Below are 26,526 nucleotides of genomic sequence, written 5' to 3' on the forward strand. Positions count from 1 at the left end.
TTAATTATAAAATAATTATGGATAATTTTTTTATAACAATATATTTTATAGGAAAAAAAATAAAAGTAGCAAAAGTTCGTATATTTTTTGACAATTCACAAAGTTTGTGGGCAAAACAAAATGAGTCAAAATTCGTGTATTTTTTAATAACTTTCAAAGGTCGTGGAAAAAATCATAATGGTCCCAAACTAGGAAGTCATTGACAGAACTATGATAAGTGGCGGACACATACGAGGATGATGGAGGGGCTTCAGCCCCCCACACCACACGTAGCAAAAGTTTAAAAACACGAAAGAGTAAGCTGATATTATATACTCCCTTCGTTTTTTTTAAGTGTCCCATGGAAAAAAATACATATATCAAGGAAGTTGGAGTATTACTTTTGTGCCCATATTTATTATTTTCAAAGTGTAATAAATTTATTCTCAAATTTTGAAATAGGACACTTAAAAAGGGGTAAAATAGGAACTTTGTCATTTTTTATTCTCAAATTTTGAAATAGGACACTTATAAAAGAACAATAAATTTATCTTAATAGGACACTTAAAAAAAAACAGAGGGAGTATTTTCTACACTTTTTACTGGAAAAAAAAAAAAAAAAAAAAGAAAGAAGAAGAAGAAGCTGATATTATGTAAACTAGGATGCCTCTAAAGTTTCAGATCAATTTTCAAAACAATTCTCTAAAAGTTCAAGAAATTGTAATAAATAGGCTTCTAAGGATCCAACAAAAATTAAATAAAGCATAGGACTCTGTAAAGAGAAGAAAAATAATTAAAATTAAATTAATCACTTCTTGGGGTTGAAGACACTTCCAATTCCAAATAACATAGCGATCCCATTTTATATGATGACAAAGCCAACGAGTTGTTGGAGACTGGGCTCATGTTCCTAGATTGGGCCCAACAAGACTATAGCCCAAAATTAGTATTCACTCCCTTCTAATTTAATAGATTACATTTTTTTTATTTGAACCTTCAAATTTAATAAATCACTTCTAAAATGAAAAATTAATGCATAATAAATTTTCTTATATAATTTTCTATTACACCATATGTCATTTTAGCCCATAATAATTATCGCTTATCATTTTTAAAAATATTTTTATTTCACTTTCTTATTTTTTTGGACAAATATATCCTAATAAAAAGTTAATTTATGTTTAAACTATTTATTTCTTAATATTTGTGCTTAACCCTTATAGCCTATTAAATTGAGACAAACAGAATAATTTTTCCAAAATACTAATACACCTTCTCGGAGTTGGGCTTGAATATGACTATAGCCCCAAATAGGAAGTAAGAGTTGTAAAATGCAACTTAGTTATACATGGAATTAACGCTGGTAAACCGGTTCCAATTATTCGGTTATAACCGTAACCGAATCGGAAAAATTGGTTATCGGTATCGATAACCGATTTTTTCCAGTTTGGTTCGATTATTGGTTATCGCTTTCGGTGTTAATCGATTTTTTAATTAAATAATTTATACATATATATATATATATTAAGTTGTATTGAATTAATTAAAATTTGAGCATTCAAATGCATTTGATTTGGCAAGTTGCAAAATAAGCTGTTGTCTGATTTTCTATATATTTTTCTTGAATGTCTATATCTTATTATGCAAAATTTTAGTTAGTTTCTTCAGTAGTATTTCAAGTCTAGTAATGATTACTTACTGCAGTGTTCCCATTTTTTGCTTAATATTTCAGTTAGCAAGCAACTGCAAAAAACTATGCATGTTATACTATCGTTAGCTTTCAATTGATTTGAGAAGCTAGCATAGATTCTGCCAAAGCTTCATTACCATAGTAGTTTTGACTAACACCCCGACTTGGTGTGTTTACTGTCTCAAAGCTTTATTAGATAATTTTTTTTTTCCTGCCTTTATTGTGCTGGCATCGCATAACTTTTTATTCAATTTGGTCAGGTGAAACACATATATTGGGCAGGTAAAACACAGATGTGTATGTTTACATTTATCATGGCATGCATCTAGTCATTATTAAGCAAAATAGTGAAACAATTGTTTGAATCTTATGCTAGTTAGTAAATTCTATAGTTCGGTTAACCGGTTAACCAAATTAACCGAATTTCGGAGCGAATTTAGAAATCGGTCGATTAACCGGTTAATTTGATTAATCGATAGATCGATCCAGTTAACCGGACCGATTAATCGGTTAACCGACCTATAAATTGATTCGATTTTCGATTAACATTATAGCTGTTAACCGGTTCCGGTTAATCGGTAAATCGAACCGGACCGTTTACCAACCCTACATGGAATGGTTCACATGAATCAATTTAAAACAAAATTACAAAATACCAAATGAGCGTTGAATTACTTATTCTATCTTCTACTATCTACTATATGCTATATCCATGAGGTGCTCTTGGGTACATCCAGGTGCAACATACAATAGGGTTGTACCTTCACTTAAACTTTGGCCCACACCCTGATTTGAACCTATATCCTGACCCAATCTATATAAATAATACTATTTTAGGTATGGGTCAACCCGATTGTACGATACACCCAAGTGAACCCAAGATTTTGTGTATATCCATTCAAGCTAATCAATAAATAAACTACACATCATTAATATGCAACAATATTTTCCAATATACTTTCATTCTTCTTGTTCAATTTTGTAATTAACTCAAATATTCCTTCTTCTTTATACTCTTAAGATTGACTACATAAAATCTATGCTTATTGTAATTTACCTAGTAAAACCCCCTTATTTTCTTTAGTGCCAAATGCTTTGTCATATAACACATCCCTTTAATAATTTCTAAGCCCTATGTGTGCTTGCTAATCAAAATTTCAATGACAAATGTAGGTTCATTTATTTCTTTGCTTTTATACAATTTCTAGGGACAATTTTATAAAAAAATAAATAAAAAAATCACGAGTAGGGGCAGACTAAACCCGAAACAAACGAGTCGGACCGGGTTTAAACCGGTCAGATTGCGGATCTGAGCGGATCGGGTTTAGAACCAGAATCAGAATTATTACTCAGTAGCTCAATGAGTAATTAACGATTTCGAATCGATCCGAGTGAAACCCACCTATTGACATCCCTAGTTCATACTCGGATCCGACCTCACCCGATACTAAATAGGATTCGGCTCATTTACTTTTATATTTAATAACTGTGGCTTTTATTCATCATCAATACTAGTATAATTTTGGGTTAATTGCCGGAAAAACCATATACTTTTTCGAAATTTGGTTTTTTCCCATGACAAAAAATACCTGAACAGAAATCCATGAATTGAACAATTTATTGCATTTTTCCCCCGCGTCTATTTTCCGGCGATCTCCGATGGAGGTCCGATCCAACGTGGCTGCCACCTAACCATAATTTTCCACCTCACCCTAACACCTAATTTTCCACCTCACCTCAACCCAAAACCCTCACAGCAGCCCTAAGCATCGAAAATTCTCCATCTTCTTGCCACGGCCTCGGCGAATTTGAGGATGTGCTTGGTGATCCCGCAGGTGAGGCCGCGGAAGAGGGTCTCCGAAATGGTGGGGTGGGCCGGGAAGACGGAATCCAAGAGATTTCGCTCGGCCGGAAACTGGTCCTTGGCGAAGGTGGTGAATTCGGATGAGATCGGAGGTGATGTCGGCATCGTCGGCGGTGTATTCCTCCAGCAGCACCTTCAATTCCCCCTCCAAATACGACATGGCGCGCTGCACCACGCTGCCGGCGCGGTTGATCGTGTAGGCGTACCTGTAATCGGATGCCAAATTGGCCAGCGAATTCGACAGTGATGTCACGCGATCCACGGCGTCCAGGAACCACGCCGCGTCTTCCTCTCTCAGGCGCCTCCATTTCACGTGGCTCTCCATCGAATCGTAGCCGTCCATTTTCTCCTCCACAAGCATCAGGAATTTCTCCATGACGATGGGCGCGGCGTCGCCGCCCGACTCCAGCGACGAGATGTAGCGGTCGATTTCATTGGAGATTGTGGGGAGATCGGGCGTTTCTGGGGGTGGCTCCTCTTCTTTGTCGTCCATGGGCGTTGAAGATTTTCTAATTCAACTGTCAAAAAATCATGAAACGACGACGTTTAATTGCCGGCGATGACACGCTGGAATTCCGATTGCCACCTCGGATTCAATTTCGCCGGAAAATAGACGCGGGGGAAAAATGCAATAAATTGTTCAATTCATGGATTTTTGTTCAGGTTTTTTTTGTCATGGGAAAAAACCAAATTTCGAAAAAGTATATGGTTTTTCCGACAATTAACCCTATAATTTTTATTAAAAACAATTATCACTTTTAATCATAAAATTTGTTACTTTTATCTAAAACATTATTAATTTTATGTAGATTAACGGTCACTATTATTTATAACGATTATTAAGATGAAAAAGAAATCTAAAAATAAAATACAAAAAATACAAAAAGAAATTGAAAAAGGTACAAAAATAAATAAAAAGAAAATAAAAAAGAAGTACAAAATGAAGAAAGAAGTATAATAAAGACGCACAAACATAGATGTAGAAGACAATTTATAGAGAAATTAACGGTATTAAATAACAGTAGACTCGAACCAAATACCTTTAGCCTTAGACATCTTTAAATAGATAAAATTAGGGGTGAATGGGTGATAAAACGAGTTCGGTTTTTGGGTTACAATTGTAACTAAATCGAAATGTCGGTTAATCAATTAATCGATAACAGTAATTTACGAGTTCAGTTCGGTTATCAATTATAGCAAAGGATGAAATTTGGCTAAACAGTGTAATCGATAACCATTCAGTTGAAACCGATTAACCGAATAATTTCAAAATACATTAAAATATTAATATGTTTTATTTTAAAACAAATTAATTACATATCCTATGCGGCTATGCCTTGACACAAAACACTGCCACAGCCACCTCAAACTAACTACACTAGTTGAACAATATTCTACGAGCCTAATTTAGAATTTAAGCTTTTTTTATCCATACAAATGCATAGCCTACGAAAGCCTTCATCGGTCTTTTTCTCTTCATCAGAAAGCAAAACTATCAATAATCAGAAGATGCTTAATTATGAATATTCCTGCAGCTGATTCTATTTTTTATGCTTAATTTGTGTTAACCGATTAACTTAATCGGTTAACCAAATTGATTAATCGATTAATCGAACTATAATTATGATTATTGAATTTAAATTTTTTTGATATGGTTCACCAAAATCATAACCGAACCAATTATCTATCTCATATTTTTTTATATTATTTATATTAATTTTATTAATCACCCTAGCTATTTTTAAATATGAATAGCATACATGCAGTTGCATGACAAACCATGAATTCAACTTTAAATTTGGATTGCTCCTTCCTCCTCGCCGCTTTGACGAGGTTCCTCCTCCAAGTTGAAACCCGAAAAATCGGGATGATAATCGCTAGAGAGGTCGGAGTCCAATTTAGATCGTAATAGTTTGGATTATATGGAACCAGGGGGCTTAGCCCACTGGCCACCGGGTCCTCACTTAAGTGAAGTGACCCGGGTTCGATCCCTCTTGGGAGCGAATTGGAGATTGGAGATATAAGGTGGATTTGGTGAATGGAGAGATAAGGGTGGTTCTTGGAGTGAATGGGGAAACTAATTTCTAACATCTAACATTACTTTGCCCGATCAAAAAAAAAAAAAAAAAAGTTTGGATTATATGGATCCATTTTTGTTGAGAGAATTTGAGAGAGAATGAGGAAGAGAATGGAAGAAGATGATTGTGGTGAATGCAAAAATGGTGGAAGAAGTATATAAAGAAGAGTGAAAAAAAAAAAAGGCAACGGTCGAATGATTGGAAATTATTATTATTATTATTATTATTATTATTATTATTATTATTATTATTATTATTTTAAGTCGGCAAAGAGCCGTTATTGACACTATGAAATTCTATCTTCTCCAAAAATGCCCATTGGATCGAGAAGGTGCTGAAAGTTCTTGCGAAATAATTTGCAAGTAGATTTAAGCGGCTCCTTCTTCACGTGCTCTGCGAAACAATAATTTGCAAGAAGAAAATGAAAAAAAGTACAAAAAGAAATTGAAAAAGGTACAAAAATAAATAAAAAGAAAATGAGAAAAATATAAAAAAGAAAATGAAAAAGAAGTACAAAATGAAGAAAAGAAGTACAAGAAAGACGTACAAACATAGATGTAGAAGAAAATATTCAAAAATATCTTTTGCAATGATTTCGAAAATAAACAAAAAAAATGGATATTTTGGACTTTAAAATTGTTTTTTATAATTTTTTATATTTAGGGGTAAGATTATTATAGTAATGTAGTAAGTTAATCTATAGATTAATCTATTATTCCAAACACTTACTATTTTATGTTATCTTTATTTTTATTATTGCCTATCAGATATTTAAATAGATAAAATTAGAAGTGGTAAAATGAGTTTGATTTTTGAGTTACAACCGTAACCGAATCAAAATTTTGCTTGATCGATTAATCGATAACCGTAATTTACGAGTTCAGTTCGGTTATCAATTATAGCAAAGGATGAAAATTGGTTAACGGTGTAATCGATAACCATTCAGTTGAAACCGATTAACCGAATAATTTTAAAATACATTAAAATATTAATATATTTTATTTTAAAACAAATTAATTACATATCCTATGCGGCTATGCATTAACACAAAACACTTCCACAGCCACCTCAAACTAACTGCACTAGTTGAACAACATTCTACAAGCCTAATTTAGAATTTAAGCTTTTTTATCCATACAAATGCATAGTCTACGAAAGACCGATGAAAAGCAAAACTATTAATAATCAGAAGATGCTTAGTTATTAATATTCCTGCAGCTGATTCTATTTTTTGTGTGTGTGAAATTCGGTTAATTTGTGTTAACCGATTAAACTTAATCGATTAACCAAATTAATTAATCGAACTACAATTATGATTATTGAATTTAAAGAATTTTGATATGGTTCACCAAAATCATAACCGAACCAATTATCACCTGATAAAATATCTCATATTTTTTTATACTCCCTCCGTCCATGAAAAAACTTCATAGGAGGGAGTAGCACCCGTTTTAGAAAAAAGATTGTTAGGTGTATTGAGAGTGGAAAAAAAATTGTTGAGTGTATTGAGAGTGGTGAAAATGTGTTATAATTAATATTGAGAGTTGTGAAAAAATGAAAGTAAGAGTAATTATAAGTGGTGGGGAATAATTCAAAAATAGGTAGGAAGTTTTTTTGTGGACGTTCCAAAAAGAAAAGATAGGAAGTTCTTTTATGGACAAAAAGAGTACTTATTTATATTAATTTAATTTATCACCCTATTTTTAAATATGAATAGCATATATGCAGTTGCATGGCAAACCATGAATTCAACTCTAAATTTGATCCGATGTAGAGACGTGCCGCATCACATCTCCACTGACTGCTCACGTGCCCAAACCTTAAGGGGCCATGCTTTTAAGCAATACTATTAATATCTGGGCTGAGCTCCCCACTTGCATAAAATAAAATTAGCTGAAAAGTAAAAAAGAGCGACAATTTGGTTAGAGCAACACGATGTGTGGACGTGGCACATTTAGTGTTGCGTAGCTTATCGATGAAGCTGTGGGTGCAGAGGAAGTGAACGTAGAGCCTCCGTATAACTTCCTTCATCTCTTCTTTTCTTATTATTATTAAAACCACCTTCATAATGTAGCGCACATATTCCACCACGTCTTCTTACTACACCCGTGTTCATCATTTTATCAAACTTTAAACATATTTTATTTTGTATTTAGATTAGATAATGCTGTAAGTAGCAGAATTATTCACAAGTGGCGCATCTATCTCGAGGTGAATTCCCACCGCTTAATTTGACACTATAACTACAAATACAAATACAGTTTCATGAAGAGGTGGGCCCTCACCAATCACATTCCGCCACGTCTCATCTCTTTCATTTTTACCGTCATGGATGATGCTTTTCCCTGTTTATTTCCATGCTCAACCACCAATATATATATGTGTGTCCAGTTTCATTTATGCATAAATATACAAACTAGGAGGAGGAGAAGGAAGAGTGTTTGATTAGCTCGAGCTTTCAGAATGTAACATAACAGGGCCGAAGATTGTCATTGTACACGATGATATTGTTACATTCTGAGAGCTTGAGCTAATCAGCCATTCCTTCCTCGGAAGGAAGTGCGTTGAGATCGATCGCCCGAATCTTCGTCTTGCTCCCACCAATCTGTTGTTAATCAGTGAGTTACTCAGTATGCACCATCACTTCTTTACTTCATCTGTATTGAATATCTAATATGTTCATATATCTATATACCTTCCCCAGCAACAGCATCTTCTCTTCCTCCAACATCAATTCCTGTTCAAAATCAAGGCATAAATAAGGTGACTCCTAACTTTTTCATTTATATGGTTAATGCTTAGCAGATCTCTACCTCTTTCTCAAGGCTTGATATAGACTTGAGAAGCAATTGTGTCTGCATAAGCCATCAAATGAAAAACGAGATCAATCTAGCAACCATTAATGGAACAAATTAAGCACAAGAAAGTTGTAGAGTTGATATATGTAAATATATAAAGCTCGTTCCTAGCATTTATAATGCCTAAGCTGAGCTCTGTGGCGGCATCTTACAGGTGTAGAGTTGTAGAGTTGATATATATGTCAATATATAAAGCTCGTTCCTAGCGTTTATAATGCCTAAGCTGAGCTCTGTGGCGGCATCTTACAGGTGTGGAATCCAATGGACTTCCAACACAAAGACACAACAAAACAGAGCCAAGAAATATCAAAATCCGTTGGCTGGGAAGCAGCATAATACATTCCATTTCTACCTTTTTAGCAAGATTGGTAGCTTATATTAGTTGAGATTAAGAATGAGAGTCCAGTTACCTTAGTTTCTCTGGTCTGTATTAGTGCGGTCTCAAATTGTTTCTCAAGATTTATAAAGTCGGCGACGCTGAGGTCGTCGGCGGATGGCTCCTCAAGATCCCTGCTAAAATAGGAAAAACTGTTGTAGCCATTAATCCCATCTTAACAAAGTAGAATAAAGTAAAATAGAGGGAGGGCTGAAGTTGCTGCCTTTCCACAATTTGGAGGAGCTCCTTACATGTGATGAAACGCGAATATTTAGCCTGACATGGAAACACAAAACAATAACCTTCACAATGTTGAACATATTTTCATACAATTTTAGGACTATGATGCCTGTTTTCATGTTATAGGGTTAACATTAGTTAATTATTTAATTATCCCAAACTTAGCATATTTGCTTAATTTTGTCATGCATTAAAAGTTCTGGCGTCGTGTCATTTTTCTTTTCCAACATTTACTGGTGAGCTAGTCAGATATCCGACGCCCAGACAATGACCATGACATTGAATTTTGGTTAAGATGCGGACAAAATTAAACATATTGCAAAGTTCAGGATATTAAAAGATAAATTAAAGTTGAGTTGATATCGTAAATATAAAACCTCAAAGTTGAGGTCATAACTACTACTAATCCTATGCTATTTACAATTATATGTATTTTTATGTACATTTACAAATCTTTGAAACATAATTTATTTACTATGTAATACACTTGGATATATAGTTTTACTGTAAACATGTACAATTCTGTAGGAAAGAAGTGTAAGAATTAGTACAAAACATGCATAAGCATAATTACACATTGGTGTTGCATATACTGGTGTTTCAATGCAAAATCTTATACTTAGGGGACGTTTACTTTGCATGCTTGAGTACTTTTATCTTCAAGAATCAAGATTAGGATTTCTTCAATCCCGATGGAATATGAATTAAGCTAAACTAATTCAAATGACAGAAATATTCAATGACCTTGGGATATCCCAAAGTTTCAATACATCAAAGTAAACAAGTGATTAGTCTTACTATTTTTATCTATGAAGGCTAATATTCCAAAGTAAATGCCCCCTTTATAGGACTGGGTAAGATATAGTAAAAAAAAAATCTATACTGGCAAATGAATTTACAAAAATTTTGTCATCAAAGCTAAAAATATAGGTCATTTTCGTATTAACTTCCAATGAAATCACTGCGTGCATGCATGGTCCATGATATAACTATTGATTTTCAAATTGATTTATGTTAAATACTGCTCCCTCCATCCCTCAAACATCTCCCTTTTTTTTTATTTTGATCCGTCCCCAAAACATCTTCTTAACCTATTTTTGGAAACAGTCACTAACTATTACTCTTACAATCTTCACTTTTTGTGGAACCTATTCTCCACGCATCAAATACGCAACTAACTTGCCACCTTCCCTTGGGAAGATGTTTGAGGGTCGGAGGGAGTATGATCTATCTTTTGCATCTACATCTTATATATTATTGACACTCATGTAAACATCCATACATGTATTTACTTTCAAATTTATTTTCATATACAGTTTGTCCCGTGAATTATGGTAAGATGAATAGATACTTGTATACCTTCAGACAGGTTTTGGACTTTGATTTCATAAACAGATACCTGTGTCTCACAAACTTGAGTGGAGGGACCTGCATCTGTCTCAGCCCGACTATGATATCGTTGCAGGATCTCACTCAAGCTGGATAGCAATTAAAGTTGAGGTAAGTGAGAATATCATTCACAAATAAAATTGAACACCAAAAGCATGAATAATAAAGGAATCTGTCATCAACTAAGTACTAAAGTTTTGTAGACAATATTCAGTACACATTTTGAATAGCTAGTTTGAAGTGATTGATTAATATAAACAGGAAGATAATGCAGGCAAATGTGCTAGCTAGCACCAGCCTCTAGAGGAAGATTATACATCTTTAACAAAAGCATATCACCAGCAAAAATCTCATTACATTTAGCTTCAAATATTTCGAGGCCCATGAGTCGGGACATGGTGATAAAACTTGTTTTAATAGATAATCACGGATTCCAACCCATAGCAAGAGACTCCACATTATAATTTTTCATACATCACAATCATTTGTAACCAAGTGGAGAGATAGAAAACAAAGAAAAGCTACCACAACTGTGGCTTGTCTTGTCACTTGTTCTTATCTTCTGGCCTAGAGTCGCTGAATGCAGAGTTCTGTATAGGTACATGTATCTAGGTGCAACTATAGCATAGATGGGCCATGCAAAAATCTTAAAATCAAATCATGCTAGAAATTTGATTACAGCATGTAAACTGGTCGACACTTCACTACTTTAGTCATCTTCCATTGCAGAAATTATCACCAAATCTACTGCATTGTTTAGCTATAGAGGATCAATAACAATATACTTGCCAGTATACTGAGGAAAGGTCTTCAATCTAAATCTCCAAGAATAGGACATCATGAGTTGATTAACACCAAATCTTAAGAATGTCGACATTTAATGCCCCTGGGTAATGATGTCAATTCTCTTCTGGTAAATACACAATACATCAGTTTTCTTTTATTTTCTTGTTTTACTTTTGCCTAAGCATCCTTGTAGAAAAACAGATTCTTAAATCATTTAAAAGCATTTGTTCAGATACAGCCTGTAGCAATTATACTTTCAAAGATTCAAAAGGCAGTGCAAGGCATACACAGCTGGATCATTTTTTTTGAGCATATGAACAGCTGGATCATTAATATAGCAAAAGGGACATAAAGATAACTGTATCACATTAACTTAAGGAGATAAACTGTCTTTGCAGAACAGCTAGTTAAGGTTTGTAATGTCACTCTACAGTTTCTATAAATATATCTCATATTTATTATGACAACATATCATACTATATGTTTTTTTCTTCACATTTTCCATCCAACTATATTTATGAATTTATCTTCAAAAAATCTTTCAAATGGTTCAACAACCCCTTCCCTTTTTAGTTTGTGATACTTTATTAGTCAACAACTTATGACATTTGTGTGTACTTTCGTTGTAATAAATAACATGAACTCGTAAATATATAAGATGAGACAAAATTTATGCATACTGGTTAACATTCTATAACCCTAAGAGGCGTTTGGTTTGGTGGATGAGATAGATATGATTGATAAGATTGATAGGATTGGAGGAGTGATTAAATAACCCACCCATCTTTGGGGTAATAAATAATCACTCAAATGGATGTTAGATGCGGGCCGAAATATTAATCACGGGCCCAATTATGCAAATCAAACACTTGATTAAGGTGGATTATTTTATCAAACATGTCTTTATCACTCAAACCAAACACCTCCTAAGGTGTTGGTGAGATGAAGTGTTTGAAAAGTTGGATGAGAAGGATAAGGTGTTGGTGAGATTCATGAAGCAAGCCAAGGAGACGTCACGAACACAAAGACTTTTGCCATTGAAACTGGGTATTCTTCCCGTGGATATGAAACGTGATGGACCAAGCCACGTAAAGTATCAAAGGTTCCCTAGTAGGAGTACTTGAAAATTACGTGATAGGAGAAAAGGAATAGTTCGAAAAAGGCACAACTAATAAGGTGTTTGGCTGAGCTTATAGGCTGTTTAGAAGTGCTAGGAAAAATCACCCTTTTGATGGAAGGATTGTTCATGGGATTAAGTTCACCCTTTAGAATTCTTTATGAATTTTACCCAATTGTTTAAGAATGGTCACTTAGGCTGTTTGGGTTTTTCATTTAGCTATTGCTTTGTTATGTTGTCTTATCCTTGGGATATTGGTGCACTTTATGGTTCTCTTTTTCCTTTGTAAAGTTTTGCCCTGGTGGGAGGGTTTTACTCACAAAGTTTTACTAAGGTCATGAGCCTTAGTATTTTGTACTATAGTTTTTGTGTTATAAATTATATACCCACCAAAAAATAAGCTCCAAAAGTCCATAAACTCTCCAAAAACTAAGTTCTGAAATCCCATCTTAATTTTTCATGATCTTAACAAACAATCAATTTACAAAATAATTTTACTATGATTCATTATTTCCATCACATACCCTTTCAACTTCATTTAACTAGTATTTTCTCTCTCAAACTTATAAGCTCAAATATCCAAACACTTAGAAGTTCACAAATCATGTTGAATTTGCAATGAGATGATTAACGTTGAGAACTATCGTCTCCAATTGGAATGTATGTGTGGCTTGTTATCTATATTTTATAATTATATTGTATTTTTTATAAAAGATTTGTCATTATTAGTTAGTATGAGGCTTATGCCTCGGGCTGCCTCGAGGCTTACCGAGGTTCTTGTCCTTATAACTTAGTGATGATTTTCACCAGTATGAAGTGAGATGTCGATGTTCGACCCACCTTCTTGTCACCTAACTAAAAAAATCTCAAAGATTTTTAGTGTAATTATATTAACACTTCTTGATTGTTTCCAAAATCAATATCATAGGAAATCAATCAAGATCAAGATAGCTATCAATTATCTAAGTCTTATTTGATGGTTTTAGAATTAGGATCCTCGGTATATAACTATTAAAAAATTATATTGTGTTGCTAATTCCACAACTAAATGTTTTGAGTTATACACTATAGATCCTAATTTTTGGGAGATATTATGAAAATTATAAATGAGATGGGTGTGAATATTATTGATTGCTTGCCTAAACCTTATTCAAACCTTTTGAGGTAAGCACCACATCTAATTAGAAAATAACTCATCTAACTCTAAATTATAAAAAGATCTCAATATATAACTCCTAATCAGATTTGAATAGAAGACATGCTAATTGGTATCACGTACAAGATAACTTTTGTGTAAAGTAGAGAACTTTGAATAAAGTTGCTATAATGGTCATGTTGTATTGCTAGTTCCACAACATGAAGGGTTTGAAACCATCAAATAGTTATATAACGAGGATCCTAATTCTGAATGAAGAGAAAGTTAAGGAATTTGTAAAAAGATATAGTTCATGCCATCTCACCAAGCTCTATGCCAAAATTTTGTGTGTTCAGTTTGGTTGAACAAAAAATTTTGTCATACCACATTTATTCCATACAATTGTTCCCTCCGTTGGAAATAGGTTTAAATAATTATACTACCCTTATTATTTAATTGATTAGTTTATGATTTTCATAAAACACACTTATTTACTTATTTTTATCTATAACTAGTGCAATTTAAAACAAGACATTTTTAATTTTCGAAACCAAATAATTCAATATATGTAGAATCATTCATATGAATACATATATATTGAATTATGGCCTCATTCGACATTAATGAATGTGTGTACATAGGAGGGGGAATAAATAAAAACACCTCTTAAAAAATATAAAATATGAACCGTTTTCAGTCCTTAGATCATCAAGATTTATGGTTAATTAATCACCTTATTGGATGAATTCATGATCCAAAGTTCGAATCTTATAGGTAGCGAAAATTTTAATTTTCGCAATTCAGACATTTATACAACGAATTTATACGTGTTCTACAGAAAAGTCACCCATTAAATACAATTTTTCTAAGATTAAACCTCAACCATTAGATCAATGAGATAAATCTATTCTTATTTTATACTCTTAAGAGATTTTTCTAGCCTATCAAGAAAGAAGATAAGAAAGAGAAATTGAAAGGGAAGAGAGCCAAAGTGAGAGTGAAGAGAGAGAGAAGAGAAAGAGAATGAGAGGGAAGAAAGAGAAGAGAGAAAGGGTGCGAGAGGGAAGAAAGCTAGAGGGGAGAGAACAAGAGAGAGAGGGGGAGTCAAATTGCAGACACTTTTAGGGTAAACGTGAAAGATCAGGAAAATATACAATACGCGAAAATATGATCACAAAAATAGCTTATGATAATATTAACATGAATTGAAGGAAAAATATCATAAAAGGGTTGTGCCCGAGGAAAATTTTCCAACTTAGAGAACATGTGAAAAGGGTGGAAAAAAAGAGAGATGTAAATGCATCACGTCATTTTCCATGAAAGAAAACACACCCTCAGAAGCTATCAAGATTTTGTAGTTAGACTATCAGGAACTCTACGAGATTTTGCCTCTATTATAGTTGTGTTGTATCAATCTTTTAAAAATTGGCTCAGTTATTTGATTTCATGCAAAAAAATTATACTCCCTCCGTCTCACAAAAACATGAACGTTTTTCCATTTTGGGGCATCTCACAAAAACATGAACACTACTATTTTTGGAAATTATTCCCTTATTTTTCATCCCTCCTTTATACACTTATTTACAAAAAAACCATTATGGCCCACCACTATCTTTTCTTAATGAATTCATTACTCTCACAACATTTTTTAAAGTGGAACCCCTTTTCCACTCACTTTAACTCTCAACTAACATTTCTTAAGACCCGTGCCATTTTCTCTTTGTTCATGTTTTTGTGAGACGGATGGAGTAGATTCTTCACATTTTATTATTGAGTTGAGCTTTATTTACCGGACACTTTGAGACCCGCATGATGAGTTATGTATAAACAAGCTTTTAAAGTTAAATAGAAGTCAAAATGAGTAACCTATTCAACAGATATATAACAATTTTTACTTAAATTTTATCATTTTATTATAACCAATACTCCCCCTGTGTATGATAAAACTTCTTACTTTTCCTTTACGATTTTTTTAACTACACCCAACCACTTATATTATCCCATTTACCCTAACTTTCACATTCTATCACTTCTAATACAAATTAAAACAATACAACACTAATTACAATACATTTCACCACTCTCAATACACTCAACAACCTCGTCTTAAAACCCATGCCACTACCTCCTAAGAAGTATTATCATGGACGAAAGGAGTATAATATACTAAAATTACTAATTATTACAAATTAAGGTTTTAAGAAAACAAGTTATACCATGTAAATAATTTATTTTTCCATCTAATTTGCGTATCAAACTTGCTCATGAGCTATTGAATCAAGTAATATCAAGCTCCAACTACTTATTTAGTTAATGAGTTCCACTAAATGAGCTTGACTTGATAAATATATAGTCTAAGCCCATGTTTGGTTGGGTGTTTTTGGAGATTGAAAAGGGGTTCAATTAATTGAATCCATTACTTGTTGTTTGGTTTGGGTAATGAGTTAACTATTACCCTTACTTGAGGGTAACCCAATCACCCAATTTGTTACCCCTCAAAATAGAGGGGAAACAAAAGAAAGGGAATCCCTTACTCATGATTTCTTTCCATTGTTAAACCAAATAATCAATAAAAGTAATAGTCATTGTTACCATTCCACTCCTTTATTGATTCCATTCCCTTTCCATTACTCTACTTGAACCAAACGAGCACTAAGATCCAAATAGCTTGATTCATTTTACTAGTGAAGACATTGGTAGCTTGATTCATTTTACTACTTATGCCTACCTAACTTCACGAGAGTTAGCATGCGAAGTTGACACATAAATAAAAAAACAAGTTTACATCGTGATTTTAGTAACGGTATGGAGGGATAGTACAATGAACCTATACAGTATACTAGATTATTTTGATCAATCATCTCCGTGAATAATGCATAGTAGTCATGATAGAGTTAATATACAAAATATCAACTAATTTAGAACAATGTTTATCATAAAATATATAGTAGAGATCAAATGCATTATGATGTCATAATAATTTCACAAAGTGTGTTCGTAATTTTGTGATATTCAAATTACACTTTGGAAAACTACTACATTCATCTATAATTCCAACCTATGTATGAATAAATACAAAGGTTAATTGACAAATTATGCCAATCTTTCAACAAATTTGCAATTTAAACACAATCTTTGATATAGGACCTAAAAATTTGGATTTATAGCAAAATTGTCACTCCAAATGTTTTTCAACATTCGAAAAATTCATTTGACACAAAAACGTCATTCTGTGAATGTGTAGCAAAAGTTTTTGCCACTTCAACAAGCTATATCCATAGTGATCACCATACAACGGCCGGTTGTTGCTCAGTGAAGAGGTGGCTTTGCCCTTCAGGTCGCTACCATCCATGGCCGAAACTGCCACATCCAGCTGATGTGAAATTTTTTTAGCTAAGAAACAAATTTACAAAAGATGTCAATCAGGCCTAACTCATTCTATTTAATCGGCTTTAACCCATCTTATTTTTTTGGTTTATTGGGGCATTTCATCGGTACTGAATCGCATTCCTAGATCTAGTGTCGAGCTATTGGGCTAGTCGATTCGGGCAAATCTGATTAAATTATCTCAAGCTAGAAAATTTTGGCCTTCAACCCTCCTCTTTTAGGAATTAGGACTATTCGGACAAACCTACTGGTTTTAAATCGGATTCGTATCTCCATTTATCATCCATTTCGATGTGGCGATCGCAAAGCCAAAGACCATTTGTAGGCATCAATCGATGATTTTATGGATTCAAAGGAAAAAACTTTTCAGCGTAATTTCTATCTACTTTTTATGAACAAATGTCATCTATCATGCGGTAGAATTTCTTTTTCCATCATCACACAAGGACGTTTATGTGCCACATCAAGCTTTTGTTTGTAGGAAAAATTAGGAGTAATGAATTTGCTACAAGTCAAAATCTCAAGTCCTTATTTCAGCATGCTTTTAAATTGCAAAATTTGTTGAAAAGCCATGTGTTACTTGGCAATTAACAGTAAATACAATAACTAGTGCACCAATATGAAATATATTATGTAAACACAAACATTTTAAAACAAAATCATGACCTTTATTTGAGCATAAATCTTCAAGCAAACAAAACTGCAGGCAATAAGAACTACAAAGAAAGAAATATGAACATACTAAAATAAAATCATCATCTTATTTGAGCAAAAGTAAAACTTGAAGAAAAAGCAAACAAAAATGCATCTAATAACAAGTACAAAGAAAAGAACACATAAATACTACATCTAAGATAATAAAAATGCATGCTTTTTTAACGTGTATATATATACATATATTTATTAATACTAGGAGCTACTCATTGGCAAGAAAAATAAAAGTTGAAGGTTGGTTGGTTTGTGGCAGCTTAAGGGCTACTTTTGATGCGTTTTAAATTACTTTTATAACATAGTTGCGTGGAATTGAATTATCAGAAGCAGGAGGGGTGTTTGTCTGTGTTTAACTGAAGTCCAATTACTTCATACTAGATTAATTCAAAGCTGCACTTAATAAATAAATAAACATAAATTAGCTCAATTTCAATTCCAGTGAGTCCCAGCAATCAAATGCTTGTCACGTCTAAGACTCAAAGCTATCAATTCTCTGTAGGAGAAGTAAAACTAAAGCCACCATTAATTAATATATTGATTAAAGTATTAAGAGATCAACCAACTCCGCAGGTGGGAAATCAAAGTCGTGAAAATGAAAAATTGTCGAATTCCAAGGCACGAGGTTTTTTTGGGGAAGAAAAGAATGGAAGAAGGCGAGACACGTTTAATCGTTTATGCTAAATCGACGTGATCACTCAAAACAGAATCCGAAACTCGCCATCACGGCTCGAAAACCTGGGCTTCGATCGCCATGGGAGAATTTAATAAATAAATAAATAAAGGTAAATTAAAATTACAAAAAAAATAAAAATAAAATTCACTAACCTGTTGGTGCTGCAGTACCAGTAGTGCTTCCCGCGGCATGAGTAGATTATGACGCCGATATCCAGATCGCAGAGCACCGATAACTCTCTAGCTTTCTTGAGCAATCCGCTGCGGCGCTTGGAGAAGGTGACCTGGCGCGAGCTTATATCTTCGATTCGCTTGATCTGGAGCTTCCTCCTCCCCATGATTATTTCCCAAATTGAAACGGAAAATTAGGTCTGGAAATGATGTGGCATTGAGAGCGGAAAGCGAATCTCGGAGATTAGAAAATGAGCGAAACGAAGTGGAATCTTGATTGGAAAGCAGGAAGGGATCCACTTGCAATTGAAGGGGAAGGGGAAACACTTGTCGATTGCTTGTGGTGGCTCGCTGCGGCAACTGCCACTCCCTATCGCTTGCATCAAAATCTAACTACGGTAAAAAGGGCAAAGAGAGCTTACACGCAGCAATTCAACACGTGTGCATTTGGGTAGAACGTGTTTACTTACATGCACCTCATCATCACAGGATAAAAACTACGCTTAAGCAGCATTGAAGAGCATGCCGTGATGTGAATGGGATGGGATGGGATGGGATGGGATGGGACAAAAAGAACTTCATGTGGTGTATGAATAAACTACATTTAATTTAATTGAAATAATTAATCACACTCTTATTTCTTTTGGGCACGAAAATTAAAGAGTGTAGAAAGTAGATAAAATGAGATGGTGCAAATTATTTAAATATTAAATATAGAGAGAATATTGTCATAAAATGAATTAGACACTACTAAGGACAACCCAAAAAGAAAAATAAAACACTACTAATGGGACGTAGGAAGTACTATACTATTATTTAGATTTGGTTAATTTTAATGATTTCAATTCCATTTAGTGATTTCAAAATTGAAGAAACTTTATCTCACAGTATTAATGGAAAGGTTTAGAATTAACGATCATATTTGAATAATAAAAATCTTCTTTTATAATCGAAAGATTTAAGGGTTAATTCTCAACTATTACATATGTACTGAGCTTTGATAAATTTAAAGCCTTTGATTTCTGTTCACAATATCATTTTCACTATTATCATTTGAGTTTGTTCACAATATCATTTTCACTTTCATTTATAGCAATAAAATCCACATTTATTTTTCTCCGCACATATATAGTGAGACACAAACTTCACTCGCACTAATACCCACTATTATCAACTAATATCTACAATTTTGTTAAAACTTGGGTCATATCGTGGACGCATGGAGTATAATTATGATGAATTTAGAGTATTTAAGTAAAACGACAAAACAATGTTTTTCCGGATAAACTTTGATAGATAGCGACTCTTGGGCGGAGGGCAGATTGTATTCCTCATAATTAATGAGATTTACTGTTTGTTTAAATTTAATTTGCATTATTATTGACGCCATAATTAACAAATTTCAAATGCATGGATGAAAATTGGAGTACGTAGGTGTATCGCATGCTCGAAAATTGGGAAATAAAAGTTAAACGAGGTCGGATTAAAGACAGGGTGGTGGGAAAATGGAGTGATTCCATTAATGAAGAGTTATGCTTTTTTAACGTCTCATTTGAGCAGAAGAAATTGATGGTGGAAGGTTGTATCTATAACTGTGTATCCATCAACATGAGTTACACCGTGTCGACGGCCATCACCAGCCACCGAGAGATCCCAACGCGCCGCCGCAGCCTCTCCGTCTCGTTCCTGTACGACGCGGCGATCGTATTTTATTTCTCTTTAAATTTATTGCATCATTATCAAAAAAATATATTTTTCTTTTTGTTTTTACTTTTCTGGCCAACTAAAAAAGAAATCGACGCCTGAGAGATTCGAACTCTCGCGGGGAAACCCCATGTACTTAGCAGGCACACGCCTTAACCACTCGGCCAAAGCGTCTTTGATGAATATATTTAAATGAATTTAAAATTGACATGTAAGAGAAATACGATGCTCCCTATCCTCCCATCAAAATACTCTCCTTTCATTTTTTTACACAAATTAAAAAAAGGTTATTGGCGCCAAAATATACGAATTTTGGGTCCATTTTGGTTTTCCTTACGAACTTTGATTCATTTTTTTTCACGAACTTTAAGAATTATAAAAAAAACACACAAATTTTGATTCATTTTATTTTTTTCCCACAAAAAAATAAAATAAGCTAAAATTTGTGTATTTTTTTGATAATTCTCAAAGTTTGTGGGAAAAAATAAAATGAATACAAATTCACGTATTTTTTGATAATTTTCTAAATTGATAGGAAAAATCAAAATGGGCCCAAAATTCATGTATTAAGAAGCCAATAGCCCATTAAAGAATTACTTACTAGTTATAATTTGTTCTTTACAAGATATAATTTCTAATAGTTATTTTATTTTATTGTTGTTATTGCTCCACATATTATTTTCACAAAGTAAGATTATTCTAGTAAAAATAAATAGTATTCAAATTAGAAAAAGTGAGGTGAAGACATCCAAAAAAAAAAATGGATGCAGTATTAGTATAATTTAAGATAAGTTGTTAAAACAAATACATCACAAATAAGTATTTAATTCGAGCGGTAAAACATTCTTTAATCTTTATTTCACTTGAAATAAGAAATTTGTGGATGGAGAAATCGTCACTTCTCTTCCTCTCCCAATTAACGAAAACTAAAATCTGATTTGGTGAATAGATACATGCAGTGTAGGGAGGATGTAAGGTCGCATCAAGATTCCTTAAATTGGTAGAAGCCTACTCAACATGAAACTTTGACCTCATACAACTACTCAACTATTAGACCCACACACACACAGGGGAAGACTACAGTGAAAACACTTCTTAAAATATAAATATAAATGTTTTTTAATGTACGAATTTTATCCAACAGGGTTACGAATTCATCCAACATGTTTACGAATTGTGAAAAATAAATTTTTGCTACCTTTGGGATTCGAACTCAAGACCACGAATTCATCCAATAAGGTTACGAATCAACCGTAGATCATGATGATCTAAGGGCTGAAAATTATTTATATTTTATATTTTAAGAAATGTTTTTATTTTAGCCCTCCCCTATATATATATATATGATAAATCGCACAAAAATGGAGTAATAAATAATAAACTCAAATTTAATACATTTGGCTTCAAAGAACTAACTGTGCTAAATATTGCTATTTCTTTGCCTGAAAATTTTACTTTCTCTTTAAAAGTATCAAATCATAAAAAATAAAAAAAAGTCAAATTTAATACATTTTACTTTAATTAGGATTGTAAATGAATAGAGCTACTTACAAGCTATCGAGACTCGAACCCAAAAGCTCGTTTAGAGCTTGATTCGATAGTAAATGACTCGAGTTCAAGCCCGATAGTGTTCAGCTTGTTGAGCGCGCGAACATATTCGGATTCATTTGTCCGCGAATATATTTGCGAGCCTGTGCACGAACCTTCAATCGAACTAGTACACAAGCCTTAAATGAGTCGAGCTCAAGCTTGAGTGACATATATTTACTAAGATCAAGAGCATATTTTGAACATTTTCAAGCCTTTCATAAGTTTTTAACGAGTCGAGCTAGAATATCATTTTATATGAACATTTGATGAGTCGAGCTCGAGCATGAACTCAAATTGACATTATTGAGTATTATGCGAGTCAAGCTCGAGCTTGATAAATAGGTGACGAGTTGAGCTCGATCAATAAGACAAAAGCTCGAGTTGAGCTTGAACTGAACTCAAACATCCGAATTTTTAAACAAACCGAGCTTGAGCCTTCTAGTATTCGACTCGACTCGTTTATAGCCCCAACTCTAATAAGATACTTATAAATGTCTTATTAAAATGATTGAATGAGATTTGCAATGTATGAATGATCACACGTGATAATTTGTGTTTTTCTTTTATTATTATTATTATACGACTATAGTTATTTGCATACTAAACCTTCTGAAATTTGTAACAGCTCAAAATTTTATAATTGTTGCATAAAGATATAATCACTTGTATATATGCCAATAAAAGCTTTAATTTGATATACCGATAAACATTCATTATGCATGTTTTTTGTTGATTTTCTTTACATGTTTTTTGAGATTATGCACTTGTATGATATCTTTTTGTTCGTTTTTGTTATTGAAAGTATCACCCATTAAACACATGAAATCTCGCACACACAGAACATGAGAATATGAACAATATGGACAGCAACAATAGACTTAAAAGTATATATATTCAAATTAATATATATATATATATATATATATATATATATATTTGCATTCTACGGAAACACAATATTAGATGGAGAATGGAGTCGCAATCTGGTTCGTCAGATCAATCTTGATCAAAGACTGAGATTAGAAGTTAATATAATTAAAATTGGTAAGATTCATAATATCCCTTAATTTACTCCCTTCTCTCTCCTCTCTCTATCTCCCGTCACCCCTCACCTCTCTCCTCTCTCTCTCTCTCTCGTCCCCTCTCTCCTCTCTCTCTCTCTCTCTCTCTCTCTCTCTCTCTTAAAATCAAAATACATAATTAAGTTCATGAAACTATATCTGAAAGTTCGTAAAACTGTATTTGCAAGTTCATAAAACTATATCTGCAAGTTCAATCCTACTCTCCCATCTACCTCTTTCTCTCTCACGATTTCCCCCCATTAAACACCAGAAAACTTCAACACCATTCAAGACAAGTTCAGAAGTTCAATACCACAAATTCAAAAGTTCACAGAATTATACGTGTATAAGTTCAATAAAATTATTTACAAAATTTGCCGCCCCCTTCCTCTTCTCCGGCGAATGTTAAATGCACGGAGAAGGGGGCGGCGGCCGAAGTTCAGAAGGCGGCGGTGGTGGCTGAACTTGGGGCGTTCGAAGGCGGCGGTGGTGGCTGAACTTGAGGGCGTTCGAAGGCGGCGGTGGCTGAACTTGAGGGGGTTCAAAGGCGGCGGTGGCTCTGAACTAGAGGGCGGCGGTGGCTCTGAACTTGTGGGCTGAACTTGGGGCGTTCGAAGGTGGCGGTGGTGGCTGAACTTGAGGGCGTTCGAAGGCGGCGGTGGCTCTGAACTTGAGGGCGGCGGTGGCTCTGAACTTGTGGGCTGAACTTGGGCGGCGCCGAGGAAGGAGGCAGCGCCACCTTTTGTGTGTGTTCTGTGTGTGTATGTGTGTTCTGCCGGTGTGTGTGTGTTCTGTGTGAGAGACGAGAGAGAGAGGGAAAAAGGGATGGAAGAGAGAGAGAGGAGAGAGGGAAGTGAGTAATTTAAGGGATACTATAATCTTACCAATTTTATTTTCAAAAATTATTATATTAATTATATTAGTTTTTAATCTCAGCCATTAATTAAGATCGATCTAACGAACGAGATTATGACTCTAGACTTTGCAAATATTTATGTTCTTGTTGAACTCTTCCCTATATATATATATATATATATATATATATATATATATAGAGAGAGAGAGAGAGAGAGAGAGAAAGTTTATGCTACATACCTTATGTGAGCTCCTTATGTGAGGTTAAAGAGAATATGAACAAATCGAACTTTGATTTTTATGTAATTTATAAAATTAATAATTTCAATATCAATTTATGAAGTATTTGAATAAAAATAAATGTATAAAACAAAAAAGATAACGCTAACGAATGTTAAACGTGAGCGGTGCTCACTTAAGGAGCTCACATAAGGTATGTAGCATAACATTTATATATATATATATATATATATATATATATATATATATTCAGTCGGTTCGATTTTCAACCAAGCAAATTCACGAAAATCGAACCAATTGCATGATCAAGTCAAAATTTTCCCAAAAAATTAATTGAATTGGCCGAGTCAAAATTAAAAATTGATCGATAATCGCTCAATTCAATTGATTTTTGATCGGTTTGATTGGACAATTCGATTTATGCACACCCCTATATTATATCCTTTCACCGTGGCGAGCCAAGGGATGGCTAGTGGGGGCTAAAAGCACCCCCTCCCCTCTCCAATTTTTTTTTATTTACTTTAATTTGTGAACAGATTAACGTCAATTTCAATAATTATTAGTTTATGACTAATAAAAATTAGTTCATGAACGATTTTTTTCTTCCAAAAAACGTAGAGGTGGATCTTCATGCATGTGATTTAGTCACACTTGTTGAATCAATGGAAAGAGAAATGCGAGTAGATAATGAGTTATACTCCGATGAAATTATTCGTAAAGAGAATGTAGAATTTGAAACAAACTTCGATGAATATAAACATTAGCTCGTCAAGTATCTATTCTTAAATTAATTGTAATGTATTGAAATTAATTATTTGATCTTGTTCGTTATTATTACTATATATTAAGCCTACTTTTTAAGTAAGAAAAAAAATGAACAATATGGACTGTCGAGAGCATTAGTCCTCGACTCCTGTACAAGTCCAACCCCCAATAAAAATTCTTGGCTCCGCCGCTGTCCTTGAATGAATAGAAAACACCATCTCATTACTTTGTATTATTTAAATGAAAGCAATTATGTCATTTGTCACGTCGCGTACCAATTTGATAAAATCCTAAACTATACATCGGACAAAATTATTTCATATACAAACGTCTTACAATATGTATTTTCTCCAATAGATAAATCCCAAAAGACAATGAACTAATAGTGAGGATTTTTCCTAGGAGAATTCAAAGATTGATGGAACCATAGACACCAATGATTGAAGCATCTTGAGCTTGATCTACATACTCCGTGGGATCGTCCGAAAAAGAAAAATAACCCTATACAATTGGGACGGAAGAGAGAATGTATTTTAACAACGCATCAAATATATATTTTCTTGCTTGATTAATTACAAGTGAATGAGTTATCAACTTAATTAAATTTCATAGTTTACAACGTACAAGTGAATCATTCATAATTAATTAAATATTAGCATTTGCATCCCGTGCAATGCACGAAAAAATATTTTTAATTTTTATATTTAGATAAAATTAATACTAATTCAATTATTATACTTATACTTATAAATATAATAAAAAATTAATTTTTATTGAATATATTTGAATTACATATTGAAAAAAAATAAAAAAATCATAATTATAAAATTTGATATTGTGAAAAACAAAAACAAAAAAATAAGTTAAAAAAATTAAAAATATATTTATTCAAAAAAATGAGAGAGGAAAGAGAAATTTATAAAACTTTAATATTTAAACAAATTTATTTTTTACATTTTAAATCAAATATTTTCATAAAACATATCCTATTAAAGCTTTTATCGTGATCTTTATTTTGATATCCATATTAAATATTTTATAATTAATCGAATTTCACAATTTTGGAAAGAAATGTAACAACAAATAAGAAGTTAAAGAAAATGAAAATAAAAAGAAAAATATAAACATAAACTTTCAATTTTATTATAACTATAAAGTTGCCACTCAATTTAGAAATTAATTTGAAATTATTTCAAATTGAAAACTCTCTTTTTAATATAGTATAGATGTATGATATACAATTTAATTTTAATTAATTTTTTTACTATTTAGTATTTATGTAACTATAATTAATCTCGTGCATTGCACATGCAGAAACAATCGAAGGAAAAGTTATTGATAGGGACTCCATCATTATTATATTTTCTCATAATTGCGCATCACCTTTAAAATCCGCCTCATGATAGGGACCCCTAAATACATTACCTTTCCTCATTTTCTGAAATTGCACATCACCTTTAAAATCCGCTTCATAATACATAACATTTCTTTTTCTTCTGGAATTGCACATGATCAACCAACCACAAATCGGAAAAATGATGTAGATACCGGAAACGCCACATATACACGCTGAAAAAAAAAATTGATGTGGCAGCCATGTAGGATTTTTTTGATTTTTTTTGATTTTTTGCTATTAAATTCGAATTTCCAGAATATAGAATTAAGGCATTAATTTCTCAAATCTCCAATTTTCCCCTAAATTCTTTAGTGTTACAATTTCCCACTTTTTACAATTGCCCTAGCGTCCAGACTTGAATTTCGATCTGCTCCACAATCGCCCTAGCGTTCAGCGATCTGCTCCACATTGCCCTAGCTCCAGCGATTACACCAACACCAAGAAAGGCTACAGCTCCGGCGA

General features: G+C 33.2%; 1 protein-coding gene, 1 long non-coding RNA gene and 1 other non-coding gene across 3 annotated transcripts; 1 reads left to right on the forward strand and 2 right to left on the reverse strand.

Moving 5' to 3' along the window:
• Positions 1-7,729: 7,729 nt before the first annotated feature.
• On the reverse strand, positions 7,730-18,986 carry LOC131024973 (agamous-like MADS-box protein AGL27). The gene is made up of 7 exons (XM_057954565.1): positions 18,436-18,986; positions 10,485-10,563; positions 9,069-9,121; positions 8,880-8,979; positions 8,425-8,466; positions 8,307-8,348; positions 7,730-8,216 (listed from the first exon to the last, which is right to left on the reverse strand). Exons 1-7 carry the CDS (start codon positions 18,618-18,620, stop codon positions 8,142-8,144), a joined length of 576 nt encoding a protein of 191 aa, XP_057810548.1. The 5' UTR covers positions 18,621-18,986; the 3' UTR covers positions 7,730-8,141.
• LOC131025008 (uncharacterized) lies at positions 8,090-9,078 on the forward strand. Its single transcript, XR_009102047.1, has 3 exons — positions 8,090-8,229; positions 8,316-8,374; positions 8,719-9,078. It is a non-coding gene; the product is annotated as an uncharacterized LOC131025008 (long non-coding RNA).
• Positions 18,987-20,249: 1,263 nt separating the features above from the next.
• Positions 20,250-20,331, reverse strand: TRNAS-GCU (transfer RNA serine (anticodon GCU)). Its single transcript has one exon. It is a non-coding gene; the product is annotated as a tRNA-Ser (tRNA).
• Positions 20,332-26,526: the final 6,195 nt, after the last annotated feature.

This window comes from Salvia miltiorrhiza, chromosome 5, assembly GCF_028751815.1.
Source record: "Salvia miltiorrhiza cultivar Shanhuang (shh) chromosome 5, IMPLAD_Smil_shh, whole genome shotgun sequence".
Taxonomy (NCBI): Eukaryota; Viridiplantae; Streptophyta; class Magnoliopsida; order Lamiales; family Lamiaceae; genus Salvia; species Salvia miltiorrhiza.

Bases quoted from the DNA above. Each gene is read 5' to 3' on its own strand.
- LOC131024973 (XM_057954565.1), bottom strand. From the start codon at position 18,620: ATGGGGAGGAGGAAGCTCCAGATCAAGCGAATCGAAGATATAAGCTCG. The intron at 10,564-18,435 runs GTTAGTGAATTT...ATTGCTATCCAG, and splicing joins TGGTACTGCAGCACCAACAG to CTTGAGTGAGATCCTGCAAC. The intron at 8,467-8,879 runs GTAACTGGACTC...TGGCTTATGCAG, and splicing joins TACAGACCAGAGAAACTAAG to ACACAATTGCTTCTCAAGTC.